General features: G+C 41.0%; 2 protein-coding genes across 6 annotated transcripts; both read left to right on the top strand.

The window, feature by feature from the left end:
* The first annotated feature begins 1204 nt into the window (after window positions 1-1204).
* On the top strand, window positions 1205-5353 carry LOC105061323 (large ribosomal subunit protein eL13z-like). 5 transcript variants are annotated; one of them, XM_073246946.1, is made up of 5 exons: window positions 1205-1330; window positions 2568-2686; window positions 2848-2981; window positions 4654-4812; window positions 4902-5353. In XM_073246946.1, the coding sequence occupies exons 3-5, from the start codon at window positions 2937-2939 to the stop codon at window positions 5121-5123; spliced, it is 426 nt and encodes a 141-aa protein (XP_073103047.1). In that variant the 5' UTR covers window positions 1205-1330; window positions 2568-2686; window positions 2848-2936; the 3' UTR covers window positions 5124-5353. The 5 variants fall into 5 exon arrangements, with proteins under 5 accessions (XP_073103047.1, XP_073103049.1, XP_073103050.1 ...); XM_073246948.1 differs by having other exon boundaries at window positions 1237-1326; XM_073246949.1 differs by having other exon boundaries at window positions 1270-1396.
* Window positions 5354-17858: 12505 nt separating this feature from the next.
* On the top strand, window positions 17859-23966 carry LOC105061324 (acyl-CoA-binding protein). Its single transcript, XM_010945332.4, has 4 exons — window positions 17859-17999; window positions 20454-20571; window positions 23523-23585; window positions 23692-23966. Exons 1-4 carry the CDS (start codon window positions 17988-17990, stop codon window positions 23769-23771), a joined length of 273 nt encoding a protein of 90 aa, XP_010943634.1. The 5' UTR covers window positions 17859-17987; the 3' UTR covers window positions 23772-23966.
* Window positions 23967-24459: the final 493 nt, after the last annotated feature.

Genomic DNA, 24459 nt, shown 5'->3' with positions numbered 1-24459 from the left:
TCGTCGACGACGATGTGAAAGCCATGGAGGATGGCATGAATGGTGCCGTGGAGGGACGTCGAGAACAAGATGACCTTGGGGTGCTTAGGCTCATCGGCGCGGTGCTTCCAGAGGGGTTTAATGGCGAGATGCTCATCCTTGGCCTTGATCAGGAAATGGTGGTGGTGATGGTGGTGCATGAGGGATCGGGGGAGGAGGTAGGGCTTCTTGGAGGCGAAGGTAGGGGAGGGAAGATTGTCGAGGTCATCCATGAGGTCCCAGGCATTAATGACGGTGGTGGGTGAGGCAGAGGTAGCGGTGAGCTGGGGATTGGGGTCGTCTAGGGTTTTGAGGGAGCCGTAGGTAGTAGAGGTGAGGGAGATGAGATGGATAGACTAAAGAAGAGAAAGAGAGATGGAAACCTGGGGAGAAGAGGAGGCGGAGGAGCAGGAGGGGAAGGTGGTGCCGTCGAGGAGCACCATCCAACCCGCCTCCCTCACGAGAGCGGCGATAACCTCATTGATGTCCGTCCGTGCCCGAAGGTTGTAGTTCCCATGCCATCGGAGCCCAGATAGGATCCTCACAGTGATCACCCACCGATGCCGCTCCCTAAGCTTCATTCTTTCCTTCTCCTTTGGCCGTGGCCGCCTCATCGCCCCCCTTGCATCATCCCCTCCCCCCCGCCGCTGCTATCGAACTCAGGCATGACTCCAGTTGCTAGAACTCAGGCGCAACTCCAGTCAAATCTAATCCAAAAGGTAGCATCACGCGGTAAATCAACTCTCAAATCCGGTGGTCCCTGTGCCAGATCATGATAAGCGTCTAACGGGGGAAAAAGCGAGGTCATGCATCGAGGCACGTGGTTTTCGTGGTATTGGTCGCTCCAACTGTGGGAACTCTTGGCAACAAGATAGTGTGGGGGCCCGAGCCAAACTTTGAGCCGAGTTTCAAGCTCGGGCTCGGGTCGGGCCAAAAGTTTACTCGAGCCCAACCTAAAAGTAAAACAGATTTATTTTTTAGGCCCGAGTCTGATCTGAATAATTTTGGGCCAAATCCAAAATCTGTACCGGGCCGATCCGAACCCACTTCCGTCCTGGCAGCTTATCAACATATAGGCCCAGTGGGCTAAAAATAAGAACCACGGATCAGGTGGCCATCTAGAAACCCATTACTGCACGTGTGTCTCACGTGCACCCGGGAACTCCGCACGGCGGAACCAGGACTACAAAAGTAGGGTTTTGCCCCGCCTCCTTTTTTATCTCCCGTTCCCTCCCAAGGTTTCTTACAGGCCGGAGGGCGCGTATCCATTCCTGCCACCCATCGCGGCGGAGCTCCTGGCGGATTCCAGTGGGCAAGATCCCCCCCCCCCCCCCCCTCTCTCTCTCTTCTTCCGATCTCCAGGGCTTCCGCTCTATAGGTCTCTCTTCAGGATGCTGTTGTTTTGTTAGTCCGAATCTTGATCAAATTGTCCTTTCCGAATCGGTAAAAGATCGGACGTTTTTAGGTCCCAATAAGGCCATGCGATGCGTTAGCCTTGGACTATTCATGGAATTACTTGTGTTGGTAATGGTATTGCTTCGAAACCATTAGGTTTTTTCTGCTTCCAGTTGATGAAGGGTTGTCGTGGTGAATGTTTTGTCTTGTTTTCCTCCTAGTTTTTAAATGTTTTAGCAGCATCAGAGCAGCCAAAAAACGCAGATAGAAAGATAGAGAATGAGAATGCATGTTATTAAGGATTTTATAAAACTAATCAGCCTTTTAATTTGCTAGATTTCAGTTACCCGAATGGTGAATGTTTCTCAACCTTTCTATAGTATCAGGCAAAAGAATGGAACTGACCATTTCTTTTGCTGTACTTTTAGTAGTTTTGCAGTTTTGGCAGTGCATTTTTTTTGTCATGCACGGTTGGGTTGATTTTTAGCCGAGTATGCAGAGTGATTAAGATTTGTGCTACTTAAATGGCAAGAAATATTTATTGTTCTGAGCAATGTGTTATTGCTTGTTGGAGAAAGATGTCTAGGGAAGATCGAGTTGATACAACTTTAATATGGTCGGATCTTGTCATCCTAAACACCATACTTTGTTGTCAACATTGAGATGTAGTGTAGAGTGAGCTAGTCTGGTATATGATATACATGCGACACCATTTCTAGAAGCTTATTAAATTGTGGAAGGTCATTTACTTTGGGATCAATCTCGGTAGGCATATTGGCAAAACATTGTTGAGTTCTTGGTTTGATGTGTTTAGGCATGATATTTTATGGTGCAAATATATTTCAAGGCAGGCTCTCTAATTGTTTTCATTAGCATAATTACCTGTGTTAGTTTCATGTAACTTTTGTAGTCACACTCAACTCAATAATGTATTCAACTTAAACAAAAGGCTTCTACCATGCTTTTTCTCCGCACAATCCAATTGAAAATTTCTCCTGTTTGATTTGTCTATTTTACATGCATATGTATGTTTCGCTTGTTTCTTCAGAATATTTGAGATATGCTTGTCATATTTGTTGTATTTGAGTGGAACATAGTTGTGATAAACATGCTCTGTGGATTGACGTATTTTGTTTTCTCCCTTGACTGTATAGTTGTTGAGCCATGGTTAAGCATAACAATGTTGTGCCAAACGGGCACTTCAAGAAGCACTGGCAGAATTATGTCAAGACTTGGTTTAACCAACCAGCTCGTAAAACCAGATGACGCATAGGTAGGCAGATCTCTTTCTCTCATTATTGACTTGATCCCATAAATTGCACCTTTTTTAGGAAGAAAAAGTTATATCCATTCACTGTTCTTAGTAAGTTGGAATTGTCCTTTAAAGTCATTTCTCTCTTGACTTATCAGTCTATTCTATCATGTTTTTCACAGCTCGACAGAAGAAGGCTGTGAAAATTTTCCCACGCCCAACTGCTGGACCCCTCCGACCTATCGTTCAATGCCAAACACTCAAATACAATATGAAATCTAGAGCAGGCAGGGGTTTTACCCTTGAGGAACTCAAGGTGACACTTTGATTTTTTGTTAATTAATCTACGACATACTTGGATATTCTTATTGCTAAACATAGTGTGATTCCAACTTGCAAAACTTCTGTTGCTTGATTATGAGCTACACCTTGGGCTACAATTATCACACCTTTTTTACAATATGCACATGTCCAATAAAATATATGTGCTTGCCATGGAAATGGACTAAGGTATGATAGCAAAGAATTTCTTTGTCATGAAGGTATCATTCATAAGTAAGCCAAAATTTCCAACCAATGCGGGAGAGAAGGAAAAAAAGAAACAAAATATTTAATAAATAGAAAATGGAATGAATTGGTGTAGTCGTACCCTTCTACGATAATTTTTATATGCTATCTAATTGTTTACATGTTTTTCATGTTGTAATCCTCAAAGGTACTTATGAAGCAGGTATGCTAAAATATTTTGAAGGTGGTTTTTCAGTTAGGTTGAGAGTGTATTAGGACTTTATTATTACTTTTTTTTTTATAATATCAAGCATATCGGGACTTAGTAAAGGCGACAAGAGTTGCAAGATGAAGCCGTTTGAGTTGTTTGGAGGCATGTGGTGCATGTAAAGCAAAATCCATATATGCAAGACTGTTATAGAGATAATTTGAGCAGGTGATATATGATGATATAGCTATTATGCAATCAGTACGGCAGATACGTGGAAAAGTGAGCTGCATCTTTTGCAAGATCAACATGGAAACTGAGTATGGTAGGGTACAACATTCTACCTAACTTGTCTACTGGACATCAATGTAGTTCCAGCAGTATGACTATACCAATTCATGCATTACTGCTGTTTCTTGCCCTATATCAAATTAACATATTCTCCAGTGACTTTTAATAAACTTGAGAGGTTTAAGACTAGGATTTCCATGATGCTTTTGTGGACAGGGTGTATGGTAGGTTGATAATGAGGGTTGAGAACCTTGATCAGCATAGGGATTTCGTTATGGGATTGTTTACCATCCTTTATCAATTGTAATATCTGTCAAGTTTTTTGATGCATCACTAAATTAGGTAACAAATGCACACAAGTGTTTAAGGAAAATGCATATAAAAGAAATGAATAGCTGAAATGTATGGAAATGAGGGAAAATTTGAATTTCCTTTCTGATGCAGAACTTGATGTTAAATTGGCAAGTCTTGGTATTGAATTGAAGGATTTCTAAAATGGTTGGTTGAAATGGATAAGGATCTGCATGACTTGGGAATTTTTTGGAGGCTGGATTGGACTTTTGATCAAATTAAATAGAAATGTTTGATATGGTATGTTGGAAGATTCATGAACAAAGGGCAATTGCGTGGACTTAAAGTGGAATTTGCTATATAAATGGCCTATAACATATTTTGTATAGCCGGTTACTTATAACCATGGATGGGAGTTGTGGATGCTTGTTTTTTATTCTAAACAATATATTTACCTCCTTTTAATTTGGCTATATTGGTCAGTCAATTTCTTTTCGATGAAAGCCTATTAAGAGGCAGGTTTCCATTGTGCATTATGACTTGCTGATGGCATCAACTCCTAACATTTTTGCACCATTATGAAAACGTCTCTATGCTTTCCCTTAAGATATATTGTCATCAGATGATCAGAAGTATTATGAATGTACTAGTTTGCTCACTCTATCCAATGGTTGTGTGCTCTGTATTGCAGGCAGCAGGCATTCCAAAGAAGCTTGCTCCAACTATTGGCATTGCCGTGGATCACCGTAGGAAGAACCGTTCCCTTGAGGGTCTCCGAGCTAATGTCCAGAGGCTGAAGACATACAAAGCCAAGCTAGTAATCTTCCCAAGACGTGCACGCAAATTTAAGGTTAGTGGACTCCAGCTCCTCCTTATTTATGAGCTAAGTTAGTCTGTTGATTTCTAGGCAAGCTTTCTAATGTGCTGGTCTTTACTCAGGCCGGTGATTCTGCTCCGGAGGAACTTGCAGCTGCCACTCAGGTCCAAGGCCCATACATGCCCATTGTCCGCGAGAAGCCCACGGTCGAGCTTGTTACGGTCGCGGACGAGATGAAATCATTCAGGGCCTATGCTAAGCTTCGTGTCGAGCGGATGAACAAGCGCCAGGTTGGTGCCCGCTTGAAGAAAGCTGCGGAGGCAGAAAAAGAAGAGAAGAAGTGATTGGATTCATTCCTTGGCTGGTGTTCAGCTCATTTATTTCAATATTTTGGAGTGCTAGTTTTGAATCATATTTTGGCCTATTTTTTCCCGTTAATTCTAAAACAGCGAAACTCATAGGCATTTAGACATATTTGCTCGGGCTCTCTTCTGGTCTGTTCATGTTGTGACTTATGTTTGGTTATGGCTGAAGTTTTCTAGTTGGCAATAGAGCTAAGGTTGTTTTTTTGCGACTCTTCCGTCAAAAATTGAAGTTTCTAGACTTACAATATTCAGATCATCTTGGTTGGCAACCTCTACCGTTTTCATTAATTTCTGCATTTATCTTGCAATTGAAATCTCACCAACCCAACTACCTGGGTGGTTGTGGTATTAATCAGAGAGCAGATTTGATTAATGAGTCCCATTCCCAGTACTTGTTACTGTGTAAGATGGATATGCGTGATTTCTTTCCCCGAGAAAAAGAATTAGGCAAGTCTGAATCCAATTGGATTTGAGGGATTATCGTTTAGCTAGAGCAGTTGCATGTGCATTGGACGGTGGCAACGAGAGTAGCAGGTGGAAAGAAATCTGTTGATGGAATTCGATGCAGGTGTTCCATCTTGGATAATTCTCATTACCGTAGTAGACAAGTGTAAATGCTGTCAAAGTGGGCTATCATTGATGCAGGGAGTTACATCACAAGACAATTTTGTTCTTGTTAATTGTAGAAATGTAGTTGCAGCAGGTGATCGTCTTTTTGATATACTGTAGGTGGTCCTCCTCTTCCCCTCTCTAATCTCCATGACATTTGGGATATGTTTCGTGGCATGCTTCCCTGATATTTAGGATTTGTTTGGTGGGACAAGTGAAAGGCAACGCAATTTTTGTGAGGGGATATTCTCCACATATTTCTTGAAGCGATATCTTCAAGCACAACAATGTGAAGGAAGGCAACAAACACTTTTCATGAAGGAAAATTTTGTTTGTGTATGTTTGCTTCTTTCTGCATCCAGGTCTTAGTCGGCTTACTTCTCTGCCAGATTGACCCCCTCCTGCCGTATGTGGATGTGCTTTTCTGAATCTATAGGTGAGGATTTTGGTTCCCTCTGGCCAATAAATGAATAGATAAAACAAAATAATAATCGACTAGGCTGCAGTGGCTTTAGAATAAGACTCGATTGAAACTTATGCCTTTTGTTATTCATTTAAGTTGGTTGCCATGAATCGTCGCTCTTCATGGTTCGACGATTTTGAGGGCTCAGATACTTAGAGCATGATTATATATATATATATATATATATATATATATATATATATATATATATATATATATATAAAAGTTTGTTGTCTGGTATTACTGTAAGAACCCTGCTCAACACTAATCTTCTTTTTGGTGATAAGTTATGATTATGATTGTTGGGACAAGTCAATCGATCTCCGACTCCGACTCTACATCGGTCGCATAAGCAAATTACGCTGACTCACAATCGACTGATCGATCGATAGTCGACTACTATCAACTATCAGTTAACAATTTGGTTAACTTCCGATCGAAGACCATCGGCATATCAGAGTTACCAGCCGATGCACATTCGGATCTTCTACCGACTTATCTCTACCGATTTATCAGTATCGTCGACATATAGTCGATCTATCTGCTCAACATACCCTGACCGTTATGAACGGTTATCGACTACGTATTACGGTCATTAATGAGAATAAACAGTCCACTAACTTCACGATTATGGCCCGATTATGGCCCACTAACTCTACGTGCTCGATGGTTACATCAGACTCATCTATAAAAAGGGAGATAAATGAGCAGCACGGGTAAGATAATTTGGAGCTAAAACTCTGCCACTCTCAACATTCTTATTAGCTGTTCACCAACCCCCTCTCTGACTTAAGCATCGGAGGATCCCCACCGGACACAACTCCGATCTGTGAGGACTTTGTCTTATAGGTGCTCTTCATCGGCGACAGACGATAGAGAGTTGGCCGCAACAGATTGGCACACCAGATAGGGAGAAAACTATAGTCAATCATGCTGAGAACTAGAGCTCAGCATTCGATTGGATCGGCGAAGCAATCTTCCCATCGAGAAGATGTTCCTCCCCCATCTCCGATGGTAGAGCCTAGTTCCTCGTATCTTGTGGTTACCACGGACGCACAGATTGCTACACTCATGCAGCAAATGAAAGTTTTGATGGAGGTGATTCAAAACTTCCAACAGCAGCAAATCCAACAGTAGTAGCAGCGCCAAGTGGAGCAACCGGTGGCTCAGTCAGTGCCATCTAGGCACAGCCACCATCCTCCACGACGCTCACCCTCCTCATCTCCGGAGCGACCGTCTCGATACTCCCATCGAGACGGACAACCACATTCTCGGCACTCTCACCGTGCCATCCACCAATCACGGCGTTCTCCCTCTCCTTCTCATGCACATAGTATCAAGAAGGGGAAACGGCCACGGACGCCTTCTGCTTCTCCTTCTTCGAGCTTTTCAGAGGGTTTCACTCCTGGAGTTTTCCAGCAACGGCGGCTTGATGACTATGAACGTAAGTTTTAAAAAATTGATCATCAGTTTGTCCGACTTCAAGTGGAAGATCGGAAGTCTTTTAATGACTATGACTTCCACACTGTCCAGCCTCTCTCAGTGCATCTCGGATGAACTGTTTCTTTCTCGATTCAAGATGCCGCAAATGGAGTCGTACGATGGCTCCACCAACCCGATCGATCATCTTGAGAGCTATAAGACTCTCATGATGATCCAAGAGACAACCGATGCATTATTATGCATTAGCTTTCCGGCAACTCTTCGGAAGGCTGCTCGAGCCTGATATTTCGGGCTTCAGTCGGGGAGCATTAACTCTTTCGAGTAGCTCGAGCATTCTTTTGTTACCCACTTCAGCATAAGCCGAAGGCCATCACGGATATCCGACAGTCTCTTCTTAATCAAGTAAGGTGAGACAGAGATATTGAGAGACTTTGTGACTCGTTTCAATACAGCCACACTTGAGGTTAGGGACCTCAATAAAAATATGACTATATCAACTATGAAAAGGGGTCTGAGGGGATCCAGATTCTCATATTCTCTTGATAAAACTCTCCCCTGGATCTATGTTGAACTTCTGGAGTGCACGTATAAATACATTCGCGCAGATGAAGCTGCTTCTGACCGATGCCAAACAGATGGAAAAGGTCAGAAGAAGAAATAAAAGAAAAATGAAGCTCCGACCGAATCAAATAGGTCGACTGTCAACAAAAAAGCTTCATCTCGACGATGGAGTCTGAAGCCGAACAACTATGGCAGGTATGACTCCTACACTCCTCTCTCTGCTCTCCGTGCGTAGATCTTGATGGAGATCGAAGGAGAGGAGTACTTACAAGACCCCCCACCAATGAAAGCACCATCGAGGAGCTGAGACAGGAAGAAGTACTATCGGTTTCATCGTGATCATGGTCACGATATTAAATAATGCATCCAGCTTAGGGACGAGATAGAGGCTCTGATTCGATGAGGCTACCTCAAAAAATTCTGACGTGATCACCCGACTCAATCTCCCACCGACCAACAACCTCTGCTGCAAACTGAGGAGACACTCAACAATTGACCAACGGTGAGAGTAATCAACATGATCTCCGGACGATAAAAGAACTGGGGGGCAACTTCCGAAGAAGAATCGACGAAGAAATGATGACTCGACAATGTAATAACTTTTTCAGAAGAAGATGTTCGGAGAATTCAAACTCCTCATGATGATGCTGTCATTGTCTCGGCAACGATAGCTAATTATCATGTAAAAAAAATTTTAGTGGATAATAGAAGCTCGATGGATGTATTATTTTACTCGATTTTCTCTTGAATGTGACTTTCGACTGATCGACTTAGAAGAGTTTCAACGTCATTGGTCAGTTTTACAAGAGATGCAGTCACTATGGAGGGAGAAATCACTCTCTCATTAACTACAGAAACTGAACCACGACAGAATACTATTCTCATAACATTCACGATTGTCTGAGTTTTCTCAACTTATAATGCTATACTCGAACGATCTGGATTGAATGCTCTGAGAGCAATAGTCTCGACTTATTATCTACTAGTCTGATTTTCAATAAGAAATGGAGTCAGAGAGATGCATGGAGATCAACAACTTATCCGACATTGCTTTCTAATTTTCACACAAAATAATCAATCTGAAGACTCTTTATCCGTCGATAAATTGGATCAAAGAGAAAATGAACAGAGGGGTGAACCAGCTGAACAACTGATTTTCATCTCATTAAAAGAAGAAGATCCTGAGAAGATGGTCCAAATTGGATCGCAGCTGTCTGATCCGGAGCGGCAGCAACTAATAAATCTACTCAGGACAAATGTCAATATTTTTGCTTGGTCGGCTACTGATATGCCAGGCATTCCTCTGGAAGTAATAACTCGTTGGCTAAACATCGATTCCAAGATTAAGTCGGTGAGACAAAAGAAAAGGCCTTTTGCTCCTGAAAGGCAGAAGGTCATCAACGAATAAGTCGATAAGCTCCTCGCAGCTGGCTTCATCAGAGAAGCTACCTATCCCGATTGGCTCGCCAATGTAGTGATGGTGAGAAAGGCCAATAAAAAATAAAAAATTTGCATCGACTATACAAATCTAAATGAAGCTTGTCCAAAAGACAGTTTTTCTTTACTAAAGATTAATCAACTAGTTGATGCAACTTCAAGGCACCGACTCTTAAGCTTCATGGATGCTTTTGCAGGCTACCATCAAATTCAGATGGCACCTGAAGATGAGGAGCACACAGCCTTTGTAACTGACAAAGGTATTTACTGCTATAAAGTAATACCTTTCAGTTTAAAAAATTCTAGAGCCACATATCAATGGTTAGTCAACACAATCTTCAAGATACAGATCGGACGAAATATAGAAGTGTATGTGGATGACATGCTGATGAAAAATTCTCAAATTACTGATTATGTTCGAAATCTAGAAGAAGCCTTTAGCACATTTCGACGACATCAGATAAAGTTGAACCAGATAAAGTATGTGTTCGGAGTAACTTTTGAAAAGTTTCTCAGATTTTTTGTGTCCCAATGAGAAATCGAGGTCAATCTCGAGAAAATAAAGACTATCATCAATATGAAGCATCCTAATTTCAAGAAAAAGATACAGCAGCTCAATGGAAGGATTGCCACACTCAGCACATTCATATCAGAGTCGGCAGAAAGATGCTTGTCTTTCTTCAAGACTTTGAGACAATCAAATGACTTTATATCGTCAGATGAGTGTCAACAATCTTTCAAAGGCCTAAAAAGATATTTAACATCTCCATTGCTGCTTACAAAACTAAAGGTCGAAGAAACTTTGTATCTCTATTTAGCGACATCGATGGAAGTAGTTAGTCAGTACTTATCCAAGAGGATGAAAATCGAATTCAACGATCAATCTATTACACTAGCAAGATGCTTCACAATGCTGAAGTGAGATATTCACGAGTGGAGAAGATGATCTACGCTCTGATCATATCATCACAGTGACTTCATCCATACTTTCAAGCACACTCTATTGTCATCTTGACAGATCAGTCGTTGAAGATAATTTTACATCGACCTAATATGTCGGATAGAATGACAAAATAGACAATAAAGCTCGACGAATTTTACATACAATATCGCCCACATCCATCAATAAGGCACAAATTTTAGTCAACTTCATCGTCGAATATACAATACCAGATAATAAACCTGAGGATGAAGCTAATGACAAAATAAAGTAGGCCGCAACTCTCAAACCCAACTTAACGTTGGCATGGGTGCTACATATTGATAGAGCATCTAATGCACACAAAGCTGGTCTCATCCTCACCAATTTTAAGGGGGTTATAACTGAATATACCCTTCAGTTCAATTTTAAAGCTTCAAATAATCAAGCCGAATATGAAGTACTCTTAGCCAGCTTAAAAATTGCTAAGGCGCTTGATATCGACAGTCTGAAGATTTTCATCGACTCACAACTGATTGCTGGACAGGTTAAGGGTGAGTTTGAATCTCGAGACCCTATTATGATGAAGTATCTTTAGAAGGTGAAAGATCTAACTTCAACATTAAAGTATTTTAAAATCTTTCACATTCTAAGGATAAAAAATATTCGAGCCGATGTACTTTCGTGACTCGCAACCACTTCTTTCAACTCACTAGATCAGACATTCGTCAAATGCCTGGAACAGCCGAGTATTGATAAAGTCGAAGAAGTGCTACAAATCATTGATGAGCCAAGCTGGATGGATCTGATTGCCCAGTACTTGACTGATGGAACTCTCTCTATGGATCCCTCAGAAGCCAAACGACTCAGATAGACGGCCTCTCAATATATTTTAATGAATGATCATCTATACAAAAGGTCATTTTCTCTTTCCTTACTGAAGTATTTGGGGCCAACAGATGCCGACTATGCACTTAGGAAGGTCCATGAAGAGATTTGTGAAAATCATTTGGGGAGTAAATCTCTAACTTACAAGATCCTACGACAAGGATATTATTGGCCTACCATGAAGAAAGATGCAGCTGAACTTGTCCGAAGGTGTGAACCATATCAGAGATATACAAATATACAACACCAATTGATAAGTCAGTTGACATCAATTATTGTACCATAGCCCTTCACATAATGGGGGATTGACATACTTGATCCTTTCCCTCTGACATCTGGTCAGAGAAAGTTCATAGTGGTCACTATCGATAATTTCATCAAGTGGGTGGAAGATGAACCTTTGGCACAAATCACTGAAAGCAAGATGGATGACTTCATTCAAAAATCAATTATATGCAGATTTGATTTACCACACACCATCATCACTGACAATGATCGATAATTCGACAATCAAAATTTCAAAAAATTCTATGCAAAATTTCATATTACGCACAAACTTACATCAGTCGGTCATCCACAATCCAACGGAGAAGTGAAGGCAACCAACTGAATGATTCTGCATGGACTCAAAATCAGACTGAATGAAGCTAAAGGCCTCTAGGTGGAAGAACTATATTCGATCTTATGGACATACCGAACGACTCCTCACATACCAATGAAAGAATCACTATTTAATCTGGCTTATGGAACAGAAGTGATGATCCCACTTGAGATCGGACTACCATCAGCAAGGATAGAGTAATACAGTGAACCGAGCAACTCAGAATATCGGAGAGCCGATTTAGATCTACTTTCAGAAATCCAACAGCAAGCTCAAGTTCGGATGGTAGCCTATCGATAAAGGATAGCTCGATATTATAATGCAAAAATTAAATCGAAGGTCTTCCATCCTGAAGATCTGGTCCTAAGGAAAGCAGAAGTCTCAAGACTTCTTGATCATAAAAAGTTATCTTCGAACTGGGAAGGACCTTACAGGATAACCGAAATACTTAGATTAGGCGCATATCAACTAGAAACTCTAGAGGGAGTAACCATCCCCTGAACATGGAATGCTGACAACTTAAAAATCTATTATCAATAAAGTTGTCTGTGTGTACTTTATTCAGAATGAAACATTGAATTTCAGAATCACAAGTTTCAGTAAACTACAAAGTGGTAATAGACTGACAGATGAACGGTCAATTTTTATCGACTATATTTTGATTTTTCAATATAAAAATTGATGCATTGACTATATTTTGGCTTTCACTGTAAAATCCAAAATATCGACTATATCTCAATACCGATCATATCTCAGCTTTCCACTGTAAAAGCCAACCCTAGTCGAATGACTATTATGCTGACTTAGTCTTAACTAAGCAAAATGCTATGCCAATACGATCCAGATCGAATTAGAATTATACCGACTCGACTATGATCGATCGAAAGATAATCGACTTGCCATCGATTATCAAATAACCTGACATACTAAACCCGACTAAGGTCAGATGAAGGATATTCAGTTTGTTATCGCTTATTCGATTTATTAACGAATGAATCCTATAATTTCTATCAGATGTTTGACTTGTTGATTGATATTCGATAATTAAAAAATAATTCTATGACATTGCAGATATACAAAAAAAAGAGAGTCTATACTTGAAAATTTTTTTATTCATTCATTGAAAATAAAGTTACAAAATTGGACCGAAGTCTGATTACAAAATTTTTAAGTACAAAAATAAAATTATACCGATCATCAGTTGCCATCTCCATCTCTTTGCTCTGATGTAGCATCGGGGATTTGAATAATTTTTGATGCTGTCGGTGCTCCATTTTCGATCGGCACGACTTCTTCAGTAGCTCTATCTTCCAAGACGGGAGGGATGATGCTGCTCAAATCAAGATCTGGGTATAACTTTTCGATCGTATTTCGATCATCTTCATACCTGACACAGTAAGAGGTGAACCCATCTTTGAGAATCTCTTCCTTGAATTCTTTTGAATTTTTGAAGTTCTCGATGGCATGGTTCAGAGCCTCCCTTGCTAACTCTACTTGCACTCTCGCCAGCTCTGCGTCAGCTCTTGCGGAAGCTGATTCATCATCGGCCAGTGCCAATCTTTCCAGGGTGGCCCGATGTCTTCCACATTCGGCTTCGAGTTCATTGATGCACCTGTCCCTCTCCCTTCGAAGTTGATGGATAGAATATTTCTTGCTCTTGATCTTCGACTCAAAAGATAAGATGTCTTGACGAGCCGACTCAAATTTGGCTCCAGAAGATTGAAGGTCGACGGTCAGACGGGAGATTTCCTCCTGAAATTTTGCCTCCCGCTTGATCGCCATCCGAAGTTGTTCAAGGGCAGCCACCTTCTCAGCATTGGCGGCCGCCACTTTGTCCATCCATGTCTGATAGAAGTCAGCAACTTTTCGGTAGCCGACCTCCAAGTCGAACATGTCTTGTGCCAACTGCAAGTAGAAGATAAGTTAGATCAAATAAAAAAAAAGGAGTGCAAAGAAAAACTTACCCTGAGTATCAACGGATAGAAAGAGGAAAACATCTCAGCGATGGTTCTGTTCTTTCTGTTCTCCCGATCAGTCGGAAGAAGAGCAGCTTGGATGAGCCGCTTGGCCAATGCCGGATTGGCCAAGGCCGACTCATCCTCAGAAACTCTGATATCAAAATGAACAGTATAACCTGTCGATGATCCATCATCTGCTGAAGTCGCCGACGCCTTCCCTCGATCTTCTGTCAGCAGCCTCGTGCTTGAAAATGCGGGAAAATCAGAGCTCAACTGTGCCCGAGAGGGTTCCACTAGAGGAACCACTGGCATAGCCGTTGATTATTCTAGCACGATCGTGACTTTCGCCTTGGCCCGAACCTCAGTTGGTGGAGCTGCCGATAGTGTTACGATAACTCCATCTTCTTCTACCGCCCCACCCTCAACGGACGGCACTTCAGGGAGCACTGTCAGGGCCGATAGTATCAAAATTGGCTCAAGAACCGATGCCGACGGTTTGTCAGATTCTCCTGCCGGTGAAGTAGGAGTCCAACCCTTCTTCGGTGGTCGGGAGGGTCCGACTTCGGATGCTGTCCTCTTCTTGGCAGCATATTGACGAATATCGATGGTCGATACTCGTGTCTTTGGCTGTATAGCTACAATCGAACAAGGAAGTCAGTACAATTTAGAAACAAACAAAGAAAAAATAAAAGTGATCGACTATGCTATACCTAAAGTGATGACCGAACTAAGGCTAGCATCGTAGAGAGTTTGTTCGATCATCAGTTCTCTCTACGGTGGGACCACCATATCTTTCAGTCGGTGGAAATCCTTCCGATCGTCGATCTCCACCCGATTGTTCTCGTTCGGGCCGATCCTTGGATCATCCCAGCATGAAGGAAAGCCTCAGGGAAGAGAAGAGGAAATAAAAAAAAATTGGTTCATCTATCTATAGATGGACGATAGAAGATCGGTGATGAAGGAAAGGCCTTTTCTTGGGTTGAAGAGCTACCAACCCTTGGCCTTTGGATGGATACAAAGAACAAAGAAGGTACGAAAAAGAGAAGAATGAGGCTCGATTGGTATTAGCTGACACAATAAAGCAAAACTAATTATTAGCTGAACCGAGTTTGGTGCCAGCTGAGCGGGGCAAAGACCATAATAGTTAAGCAAATTTTGGACAAACTCTGAAATTGGGAATCGAAGATCAATCTGAAGGTCTTCGACATAGAAAGCAATCTGATCCGAAAGAGGAGAGTTTACCCGACCATCGGCACCAGGTGCAAAAAGCTGATACTGCTTTGGGATGTAATACTGCTCTTGGAGCTGTTTAACATTGGATTCAGATAGTGAAGAAGCCTCCATTTCTGAATCCGAAGGAGATTCATTGGTCGGATTCTCTGACTGACTATCTTGAGAAGAAGATGCCCTAACCATGGAAAAGGAAAACTAAAGAGAACTAAAAAGGAGATGAACCCAAGAAGGACAAGAACACTTGACCTGAAAATCAAAAAAGAAGGTGAAGAAGGGACCCTGGAGTTCTCTAGTACTGGGGCGACCTTCCGGTAGAGTTTCTGCAGTAGAGGATGAAGATAAAATGCAAAGTAAAAATTTGGCCAAAAGTGATCCTATATATATAGGATCCATCAACGGTCAGGATGGAAGCAATCAAATCGAAGTCTCATCAGATGACAACACGTGGCAACATCCGGACCGACCATTGGTCGGACGGTTCGACACATCTGCTCCTGATCGTGCCACCTCACCGTCATCCGCATGAACAGCTCCGATCCAATGATATTCAGATACGTAGCCAAAATCTACTAGTCAGAATCGTATCGTCCGGCATCGAATTATCTTTCTGAAATGACGTCCGATATTAACATCCGATACCGAATTATTCTGTCGACATGACAGCCCAATAATGATTTTGCAGCCACCGAAATGATAAAACAGGTGGAGAATTCCTGACTAGCAGTTAAGTCGAGGCTCAAGGCAACACATGACAACTCTTTTCGTCCAACATGACAGACCATGTGATAATATACACGTCGGATCACTTTGGACTTGAGAGTGGAAGGCAACTGTTAGGACAAGTCAATCGACCTCCGACTTCGACTCTACATCAACCGCATAAGTACATTACGCCGACTCACAATCAACTGACCGACCGATGTCGACTACTATCAACCATCAGCTAATAATTTGGTTAACTCCCGACCGAAGACCATTGGCATATCAAAGTTACCAGCCGATACACATTCGGATCTTCTACCGACTTATCTCTACCGACTTATCAGTATCACAGATATATAGTCGGCCTATCTACTCAACATATCCTAACCGTTATGAACGATTATCGACCACGTGTTACGGTCATTAATGGGAATAAACAACTCACTAACTCCAAGATTATGGTCCGATAAGTTAGCATTATAAAAAGTGGGACTACGTGCTCGATATTTACATCAGAATCATTTATAAAAGGGAAGGTAAATGAGCAGCACGAGTAAGATAATTCGGATCAAAACTCTGTCACTCTCAATATTCTTATTAGTTGTTCATCAACCCTTTTTCTGACTTAAACATTAGGGAATTTTCGTCGGACACAATTTCGATCTGTGAGGATTTTATCTTGCAGATGCTCTTCACCGAAGATAGGCGATAGAAAGTTGGCTGCAATAATGATGATAAAGATTGATGGGCCAGGAGATGGAATATGCTTTAAGCCATTGTCATGTAGGGAAATAGTTCTACCAGTGGCATATCTTATTTGTTTGCACTGTGTGCTTTTACGAAGAAATGAATCTCTATAGTCTCTATAAAAGTTTTTCAACAAGTTGAAACTTTGGCATGATAATTAATGCTACCCATCTACCTCTTTCATGGCTAGAAGTGGTGCCTTTTCTTTTGCTTATCTTACGTGGTTCTGATATATGGGACTTGTTTAACATAATCAATCATGGTTCTTTTCTCCAGTAGAATCTATTTCAAGATAAAATCAAATGAAGTGCAGTTTTGAAACAAGAAACATGTTTTGAAACAAGAAACATAATAGTGCGCGCAAGCAAACGAAGGTAGAGCATACAGCTTAGTACCGTGCTATGAAAGTCTTCAGGACTCATCATTGCAATAGCATGCTTTATAAATTTAACTGACAGTATTTTTCATTTAATAGATGAAGACAAGTATGGGGGGTAAAAACAATGTCAATTCCTTGAAACAGTGAGAATGTGAGACAGTGACTGCCAACTACAAACGATAATCCATTTAATATCGAAGTTTGGAAGAACGTTTATGATAATACCATAACATTCCATAATTTTCAACAGCCACCACCCAAAGTTTGGATCAAGTCAACCTCTGTCACATCTAACCCTGATTTAACTAATCCTAGTAACAAAATTCCTTCTCAGCTTCCATCCTGCAAGCGAATGCCCTCCAGTTCCCAGATTAACCACCCTGCTAACCATGCGGATGGACGCATTTTCCAATTATTTTGGCACGCGTCGCTCATTTATTCGCTCATAATCGCTGTTTCCTGTTCGGATCTCCATAAAGGTGGTGTTGTTTTCGTCATCCGCGCTACCTCCTTCAGTAGAAATCTACAGAACTTCCATGCGGTCTCCGATCCTATGCGTTAGAGTGCAACAGATGAAACGGCAGGATGGACCGACAGGGCAACACCAACGGCAAGACGTAGTTCTCGCATAGGAATTTCTGTGCGCGTAGGCATATAATAGCATATTTCGTTCGAAGATTCCGTCTTCAAATCAGTGTCAAATACTTCCCGTTGCTTCCAGTCAAAAAAAAAAAAAAAAAAAAAAACTTTCCGTTGCGGAAAAGACGGGGGCATTTTCGTAACTTGAGATAATTCCAAGGTACATTATATTCAGATTCGTCTATATGAACGAAGCCGATGTCGTTACCGCCGCCCAAAAAGATCTCAAGCAGAGAAGAGAAAGAAAGAAGGAAACGGTGAGAAATGGGTCTCAAGGTATTCGAATAATGACTCCATTCGGTTCCTTTATTTTCTCTTAAAATTCTTAGCTTTTTTTTATCGTTTATTGTTTATATTAGATTATATTAATGGAGAGATTCGGATATGAGATTGGTTGGTCTTCTTGAATAATGGATTGGTTTGGTTTTCGCCTCTCCGTTCTTGATTTTTCTACGATTCGTTTTAGTATTTTGAGTTATTTTTCTTGAAAATATTAGGACAGATCGAAAGAGAGTTGGACTAGTGTTTTTCTCTCTCTCTCTCTTTTTTCTTTTTTCTTTTTTTTTTTTTGTGTGTGTGTGGAAGATGTTGGACTGTTTTTGTGTGGAATTGCACTCCTTTTTTCTGGTCTTATGGCCTCAAGAGCTTATGAATCTATTTTGATTTATTTTGTTTCTTTGTTCATTATTTTCTAGATCTGGATCAGTCATCATGTTTTTCGTTTAATTATGGATAAAAATGAGACACCTGCATGCGTCCAAGTCGATCATTACAGATTTTTTATTGTTACGATCTGCAGTATTCTTTTCGTTTAAAAGTGAATTAAAAAAAAAAGAAAAAGAAAAATAGAAAGGGAGGACTTAGACCAGGCTAACTGAAAGCTGAACAGGGGAGATTAGTAAAGGAAAAAGGAGGTTGTATACCTGTTCTTATGATATCTTTGCTTAAAGGGTGTGTACTCCGTACTCTTGATGTCTAATAATCTCTCTTGAGTGTGAAAAAAATTATCTTCCGTTCATCCAATATCATTCCTGCTGAAGTTCCTTCAATCACGAGAATCGGAGGCCGTATAGGGGTAATCGCTACCAGTTGGCCGTGGTTGGGTTTGTAAAGTAAAGCTTATGTGGAAGCTTGGGGGTAAAGCAACATTAAGAATGAAAGCACAAGAAATGCATGATATTCTTAAAATATTCATGGAGAACTCAAAGTGCATGAAGTATGGATCTTCAGTTATGAATTTATAATCATGAAGGATAATGGTATGTATGAAGCATGTTTGTTGACGATGTTTCATGCTCGTTGTCTTGGTCCTCAATTCTTATGAAATCTTGGTACATTTTCTGAATTTATTCTTTAACCACTTCCTAACAAACTAGACAGGGTGTGACACGCATCTTTTGAAGGTAGATAATATATTTACAAGCATGCACATAACTTACCCCCCTTCTCTCTCTCTAGCTTGTTTTCTCCTCCCTTTCTTCATGTCTCTAGACGTCTCTCCCAACCACATAGGCGATTTCAACAATATGATTTCAAAAAGAGCCATCAATTTCTACCAACCACGAATTCTCTATTGCCTGACCGACCTTGATGGGATAGCGTATAATTTCCATGGAGTAAATGTTATTTTGATAATATCTACATGTGTTATATACATTCTTCTTTCTTGATTTCTGCTTGTCAATTGCCTCGATACGTCCTAAAATTCTCGTGATGCACCAAATATCACTTTTATGATTACGTTTGGTACTTCTCCCCTAGCTACAGGAGTGTTTCTGTCTAAATTATGGGATCTGATATACCCAATATATGGTAGTGGAGATGTATTTTATCCTTCATGTTCTAGGTTATGCATCAGATAAGACTCCTATATATCCCAAGTTTCGAAGCTTTACCGCGGGTAGAGTTCCATGCTTATTCCTTAGGTCTTTAGTTGTCCCTAAATCTTGGCTTGTAGTGTCAAGGCATTCTTCAATCCGTTCCTAGACAACTAACTAGGTTGGGTGTGGTGCGTCTTTATTGTGCATGTGATTGGCAATATATTTATATGTATGCAAGTAATTCTTGATTGTCAAGGAGTTCTATAGGTTATAACTATGTATAATCAAGAGTCTTAACACGAACTTTCCATTTATATCATTTCTGGCACTCTCATTTTGTATCTTTTCTCCTCCATCCTTCTCTCCCTCTTTCTATCTGGCTCTCCTCCTCCCTCTCAATTTATCAAGTTCTCTCTCTAAATTGCACATACTTTGAACCACATAGGTAATTTATGTATCCAACATGAGTGTCCGTCTTCCACAAACCCAAATTCCAGTTTTTCCTCTCCTTGCCGGAATGACATATATTTTCCTATGATATTATCAACCCTTAAAATATGAAAAATGCTGTAGATGAGTTTTCTTCCTTTCTTGAACTTTATGTGCTACCTGCCTTGATATGTCCTACGATTCTTCTCCTACGGCACAGACTGCTTTTATGCACATACTTGATACTTTCCAAGCCGTGAGCTTCTTTGTTCCTCTTCCCAGGTCATGAATTTTAAGATATACAATATCTTAGTTGAAATGTGCCTTGCATAATATCTGATATGATATAACTATGTTACATGATTTTGGTTGTGCATCAAATCAGACTCCTCTATTTACACCAAGAGTCTTTCTTTCTGTATGTGCAAACAATTAATTGATTGAATGCCATAACGAATCTTCTTTTGAATTTTTATTGCAGGAAGAATTTGAAGAATATGCTGAGAAAGCTAAAACTCTACCTGAAAATACTGCCAATGAGAACAAATTAATCCTGTATGGGCTTTACAAGCAAGCAACTGTTGGACCAGTGAATACCAGTATGACTTCGTTTCTGTTATATTGGTTGACAAATATAAAAATATGTGTGCATATAGTTAGAGATTATCTCCCTTGTGACATATAATTTGATTGCTTTTGACTTGTTTAGCGTAGTCACTGGCTGGTATTTCTTGTAGCTCTGGTGTCTCGGTTATAGCACCGAGTAGCATCCTCTTGGCTCTCAAATATAGAACCCAATAGCCATCCTTTCTCCATGAACTAGTCCTTCAATAGAGTCAAAACCAGCCAAATAAATAATTGATTTGTGTAATGTCAGCTTCGCTGACACCCATAACCTTAACCATCATGTCTTCTCCTAGATTTTTCCATTGTCGCATGTTTTTATTTTGGTCAGGGGCTTAGCTTTACTACAATTTTCATAATAATAATTTCACTAACATGTGAAGATTGTATAACACTTGGTCTTATGTGTGTTGTCCATTCCCTACATGCATTGTGTCTGTTCTTATTCTTCAAATCATTGCTTTGGTGTCTTTTATCTGAGATAATGGATACAACTGGTTAGCATTACCTTTTAGCATCAGTTTGGAAGATAGCACAGTTCCACTTGCATGCTCATTAAAATTTCATTTCTATTATTGTGGTTTACTTTTGGTGATTGACTATATATCCTCTGGCTCTTCGCCTCTGCTTTAAATAATGACCCGCCACTCTGTTACACTTTGTCACTTTCATGAAATGAGTCTTCATGCTCATACTCAAAAATAAGCCATGCTACATGGCTGGATTAAATTGAATAACAAAAAAATTAGCAAGGAGGTACAGATAAACAATAGGTATATGGAACCATGTTGAATTGCCTGGTTCAAGGCATACTGAACCATATCAGGGGATGGTTTCGGCATCTGATGAAGGCTACCGGAGACTGATGGAGGGCCATGGGAGCCTTCGGAGGATGCCAGAGGAGGGCCTCTACCCTTGTCCCAATTGAAATAGGTGTGACGGCCCATCTTTTTTATTTTTGCCAATTCCTAATGAAATTGGCAACAGGCCCTCTGGCAGCCTTGCGAACCTCTCCCTCCCTCCCCTCTCTCTTGCTCTCTCTTTTTGCCTGTCCCGTTCTTCCTCTCCCATCCCCTCTCTGCGGTGTTGGTTCAGGCCCAACATAGAATGGCATGAGGGTGCACCATACGTGCCACTAGCCAACCGGTTCAAGCCCTAGTACTTGCACAGTCAACCTTAGTTACAGTTGTATTTTTATAGAATAATAAGTGCACCTTGAAATCCATCCAAAGCAAGGGATCAACAGGCGCCCCAACCCCTTCAATTGCATTAGGTAATACATTCCCTAATTTATCTGCATAAGGCCTAATGACCAATTGAATGAAAGAAAGAAGGTTGTTGTAGAAAAACTAAGGCCTTGAGTCTTCAAAAGAAGAAACAACTTCTAGCCTAGGAGAATAGTGTCATCAAACAAAAGCTTCACAAACAACACTTTCTTTATGTTAGGCAAGATTTATATGGCATTGTGTCCTCCATTTAACTGCCTTCAGCCGCAAATGCAGTGAGTGTAAGAGCTAATGATGTTAGATATGCCCTGGTTGTGCAGGCAACAGGGATGTCAAAGAGAGCTTTTTTGTGCTATAGCAATGACTCGGTTATTTATCTCCCGTAGGCTTCCAGTCCAATTTGATGGAATATGAAATGGAGGGCTAAGCTTATTGCCATAGCGAGTTGCTATTCCCATTGTTGGAATCTGCAGATGGCTTTTATAGCGAGTTGCTATTCCCATTGTTGGAATCTGCAAGATACTAAAGCCATCTGCAGCAATATGTGGTATCAATCACACTAAATCACCCTAGACAGTTATGTGAAATCAATTATAACAACTAATGCAACATCAGAATCTCTACTTCATGCCATTCTCTGAAGCAAAGCATTCTAATAATCCCAAACAACATGTAACCAAAATAAAGAGCGGGGACTAAACGACTACTGTAACAAAATTAAAGGAAAAATAGTAATGAATAATCCAAAACATTCATTAGAGAAGCAACTAAGCACCAAAAAAGACGCCTGATGGATTTGCAGAAATCGAAGAAATATGGATACACCTCAGATATGCCAAAGATGGAGAGGAAACAGCCAAAAAAAGGGAGAACATTAGCTATGTGGTCGTCAAATGTAGCATTGAGCTTAAGAAAGAAGCTGCTCATCAATGCTCTTGTTCCAAAAGTAGCAATGCATAAAATTATTGCACTGACATATCCCCAAGATGTGCTCAGTTTTGTAGACTCAAACTGAAACTGAAGATCAATTTCTGCCTTTGATTGCACCATGCGGACCTAAACTAGAGATCCATTTCAGCCCAATGGCACCATGCGACCGAGTGAGAGGGAGAAGGGGAGAGGAAGAGAGAGGAAGGGCGGCTGGAGATGCAGCAGAGGAAGAGGGAAGAGGTCAGTGGGTGCCGGTGAAACAGGGGACGGCGCTATGCCATCCACCATGCGACCAGGTGAGAGGGAGAAGGGGAGAGGAAGAGAGAGGAAGGGAGGCAGGGGCTTGTGGGCGAAGCAGCGGAGGGTGGCGGTGATACCTGCCACAAAGGAAGATGACCAAGGAGAGAACGAGATAAGAGAGGGGTTTAGCAGCTTGCCATTCCGGCAAGGGGAGGGTTGGCGATGCCTTGGTGGAGTCCAGTGAGGCTGCCGGCAACCAACATAGGGGGAAGAGCAAGAGAGAGAGAGAGAGAGAGAGCGCATGCAAGGAGAGAGAGGAGCAAGTCCAGCCCGCATTGCTAACCAGTGGTGTTGAGGGGATACATGGCACGCACTAAGGGGAGCTGAACTCCCGTTTAGTATAGTTGGATAGATTTCACCTGAATTTTCTCTTTTCTTTTTTACCAAATCTCCTCTTGCTATTCTCTTGCTATCCAAATCTTCTCTTGTTCTTCTCCTGTTACCTGAATCTTTTCTTGTTCTTTTTGCAGGCCGGCCTGGCATGTTTAATTGGAAGGATAGAGCCAAGTGGGATGCTTGGAAGGCTGTTGAAGGTTCCAATATCCACCTTAAGGACGTGCTAGTCTTTGTATCTTTGTATCTAAGTTTTGGCACATCTTGACATACGCAATTGCTTATTGGCGTCAATGACATCTACAGGGAAGTCGAAGGAGGATGCCATGAGTGACTACATCACCAAGGTGAAGCAATTGCAGGAAGAGGCTGCTGCTGCTTCCTGAACAGGTTTCTGATGCTGCTTGAGGAGGTGGCCTCTACCTGCTCTCCTCAGTGGTATCAGCTAGACTAGTGGTATCTAGCTAGAAGTTTGAATCATGCAATGGATCATATGTATTAGCGTATGTGAATGCATTTTCTATCACCAACCATGAATGATGCTTCCTAATATTGCTATCTATGTTCTCCATTAGCACTCAGCTTTTTTGTGAGCTTAGTGAAAAATTTCTTCCACTTAGTTTCAGAAATTGAAATATCAGCAGAGCTCACTGGTTCTGCTTGGGTTTAGCATGTTGGTACACTTCCTCCGAGGGAAGCTGAAATAAGACACAAATATGGTTTATCTTGCCACATTTTCTGTATTTTCGATCTTGCCCCATTGTTATCAGGCACGTTTAATTTTTGGGTCATAACACAAAAGATTGAAGATTGTGAAGTACTAGCTTATGAGATATTGGTTGATGAGAAGGGTTTTGATAGCTTGGAGGGTATTAGGTTCACATTTGGAGAAACAAGAGAATGATTGTTGTGGGATGGCATCTCGGTCGGTCTGACTGTTTCTGAGTAGCAGCTCAGCTTTGTCTTCTAATTTCGGAGCACGGTGTTTTCTATGAAAACATAAGATTTGATTTTGAAGTGGAAAAATTTTGTGTTGGATTAATGAGTTTGGGGTTGTGAATTGAAGGATATTTC

This window comes from Elaeis guineensis, chromosome 12 (genome assembly GCF_000442705.2).
Source record: "Elaeis guineensis isolate ETL-2024a chromosome 12, EG11, whole genome shotgun sequence".
Classification (NCBI taxonomy): Eukaryota; Viridiplantae; Streptophyta; class Magnoliopsida; order Arecales; family Arecaceae; genus Elaeis; species Elaeis guineensis.
The sequence above is the reverse complement of the archived record's forward strand: the minus strand, read 5'-3'. Positions and strand labels throughout refer to the sequence as shown.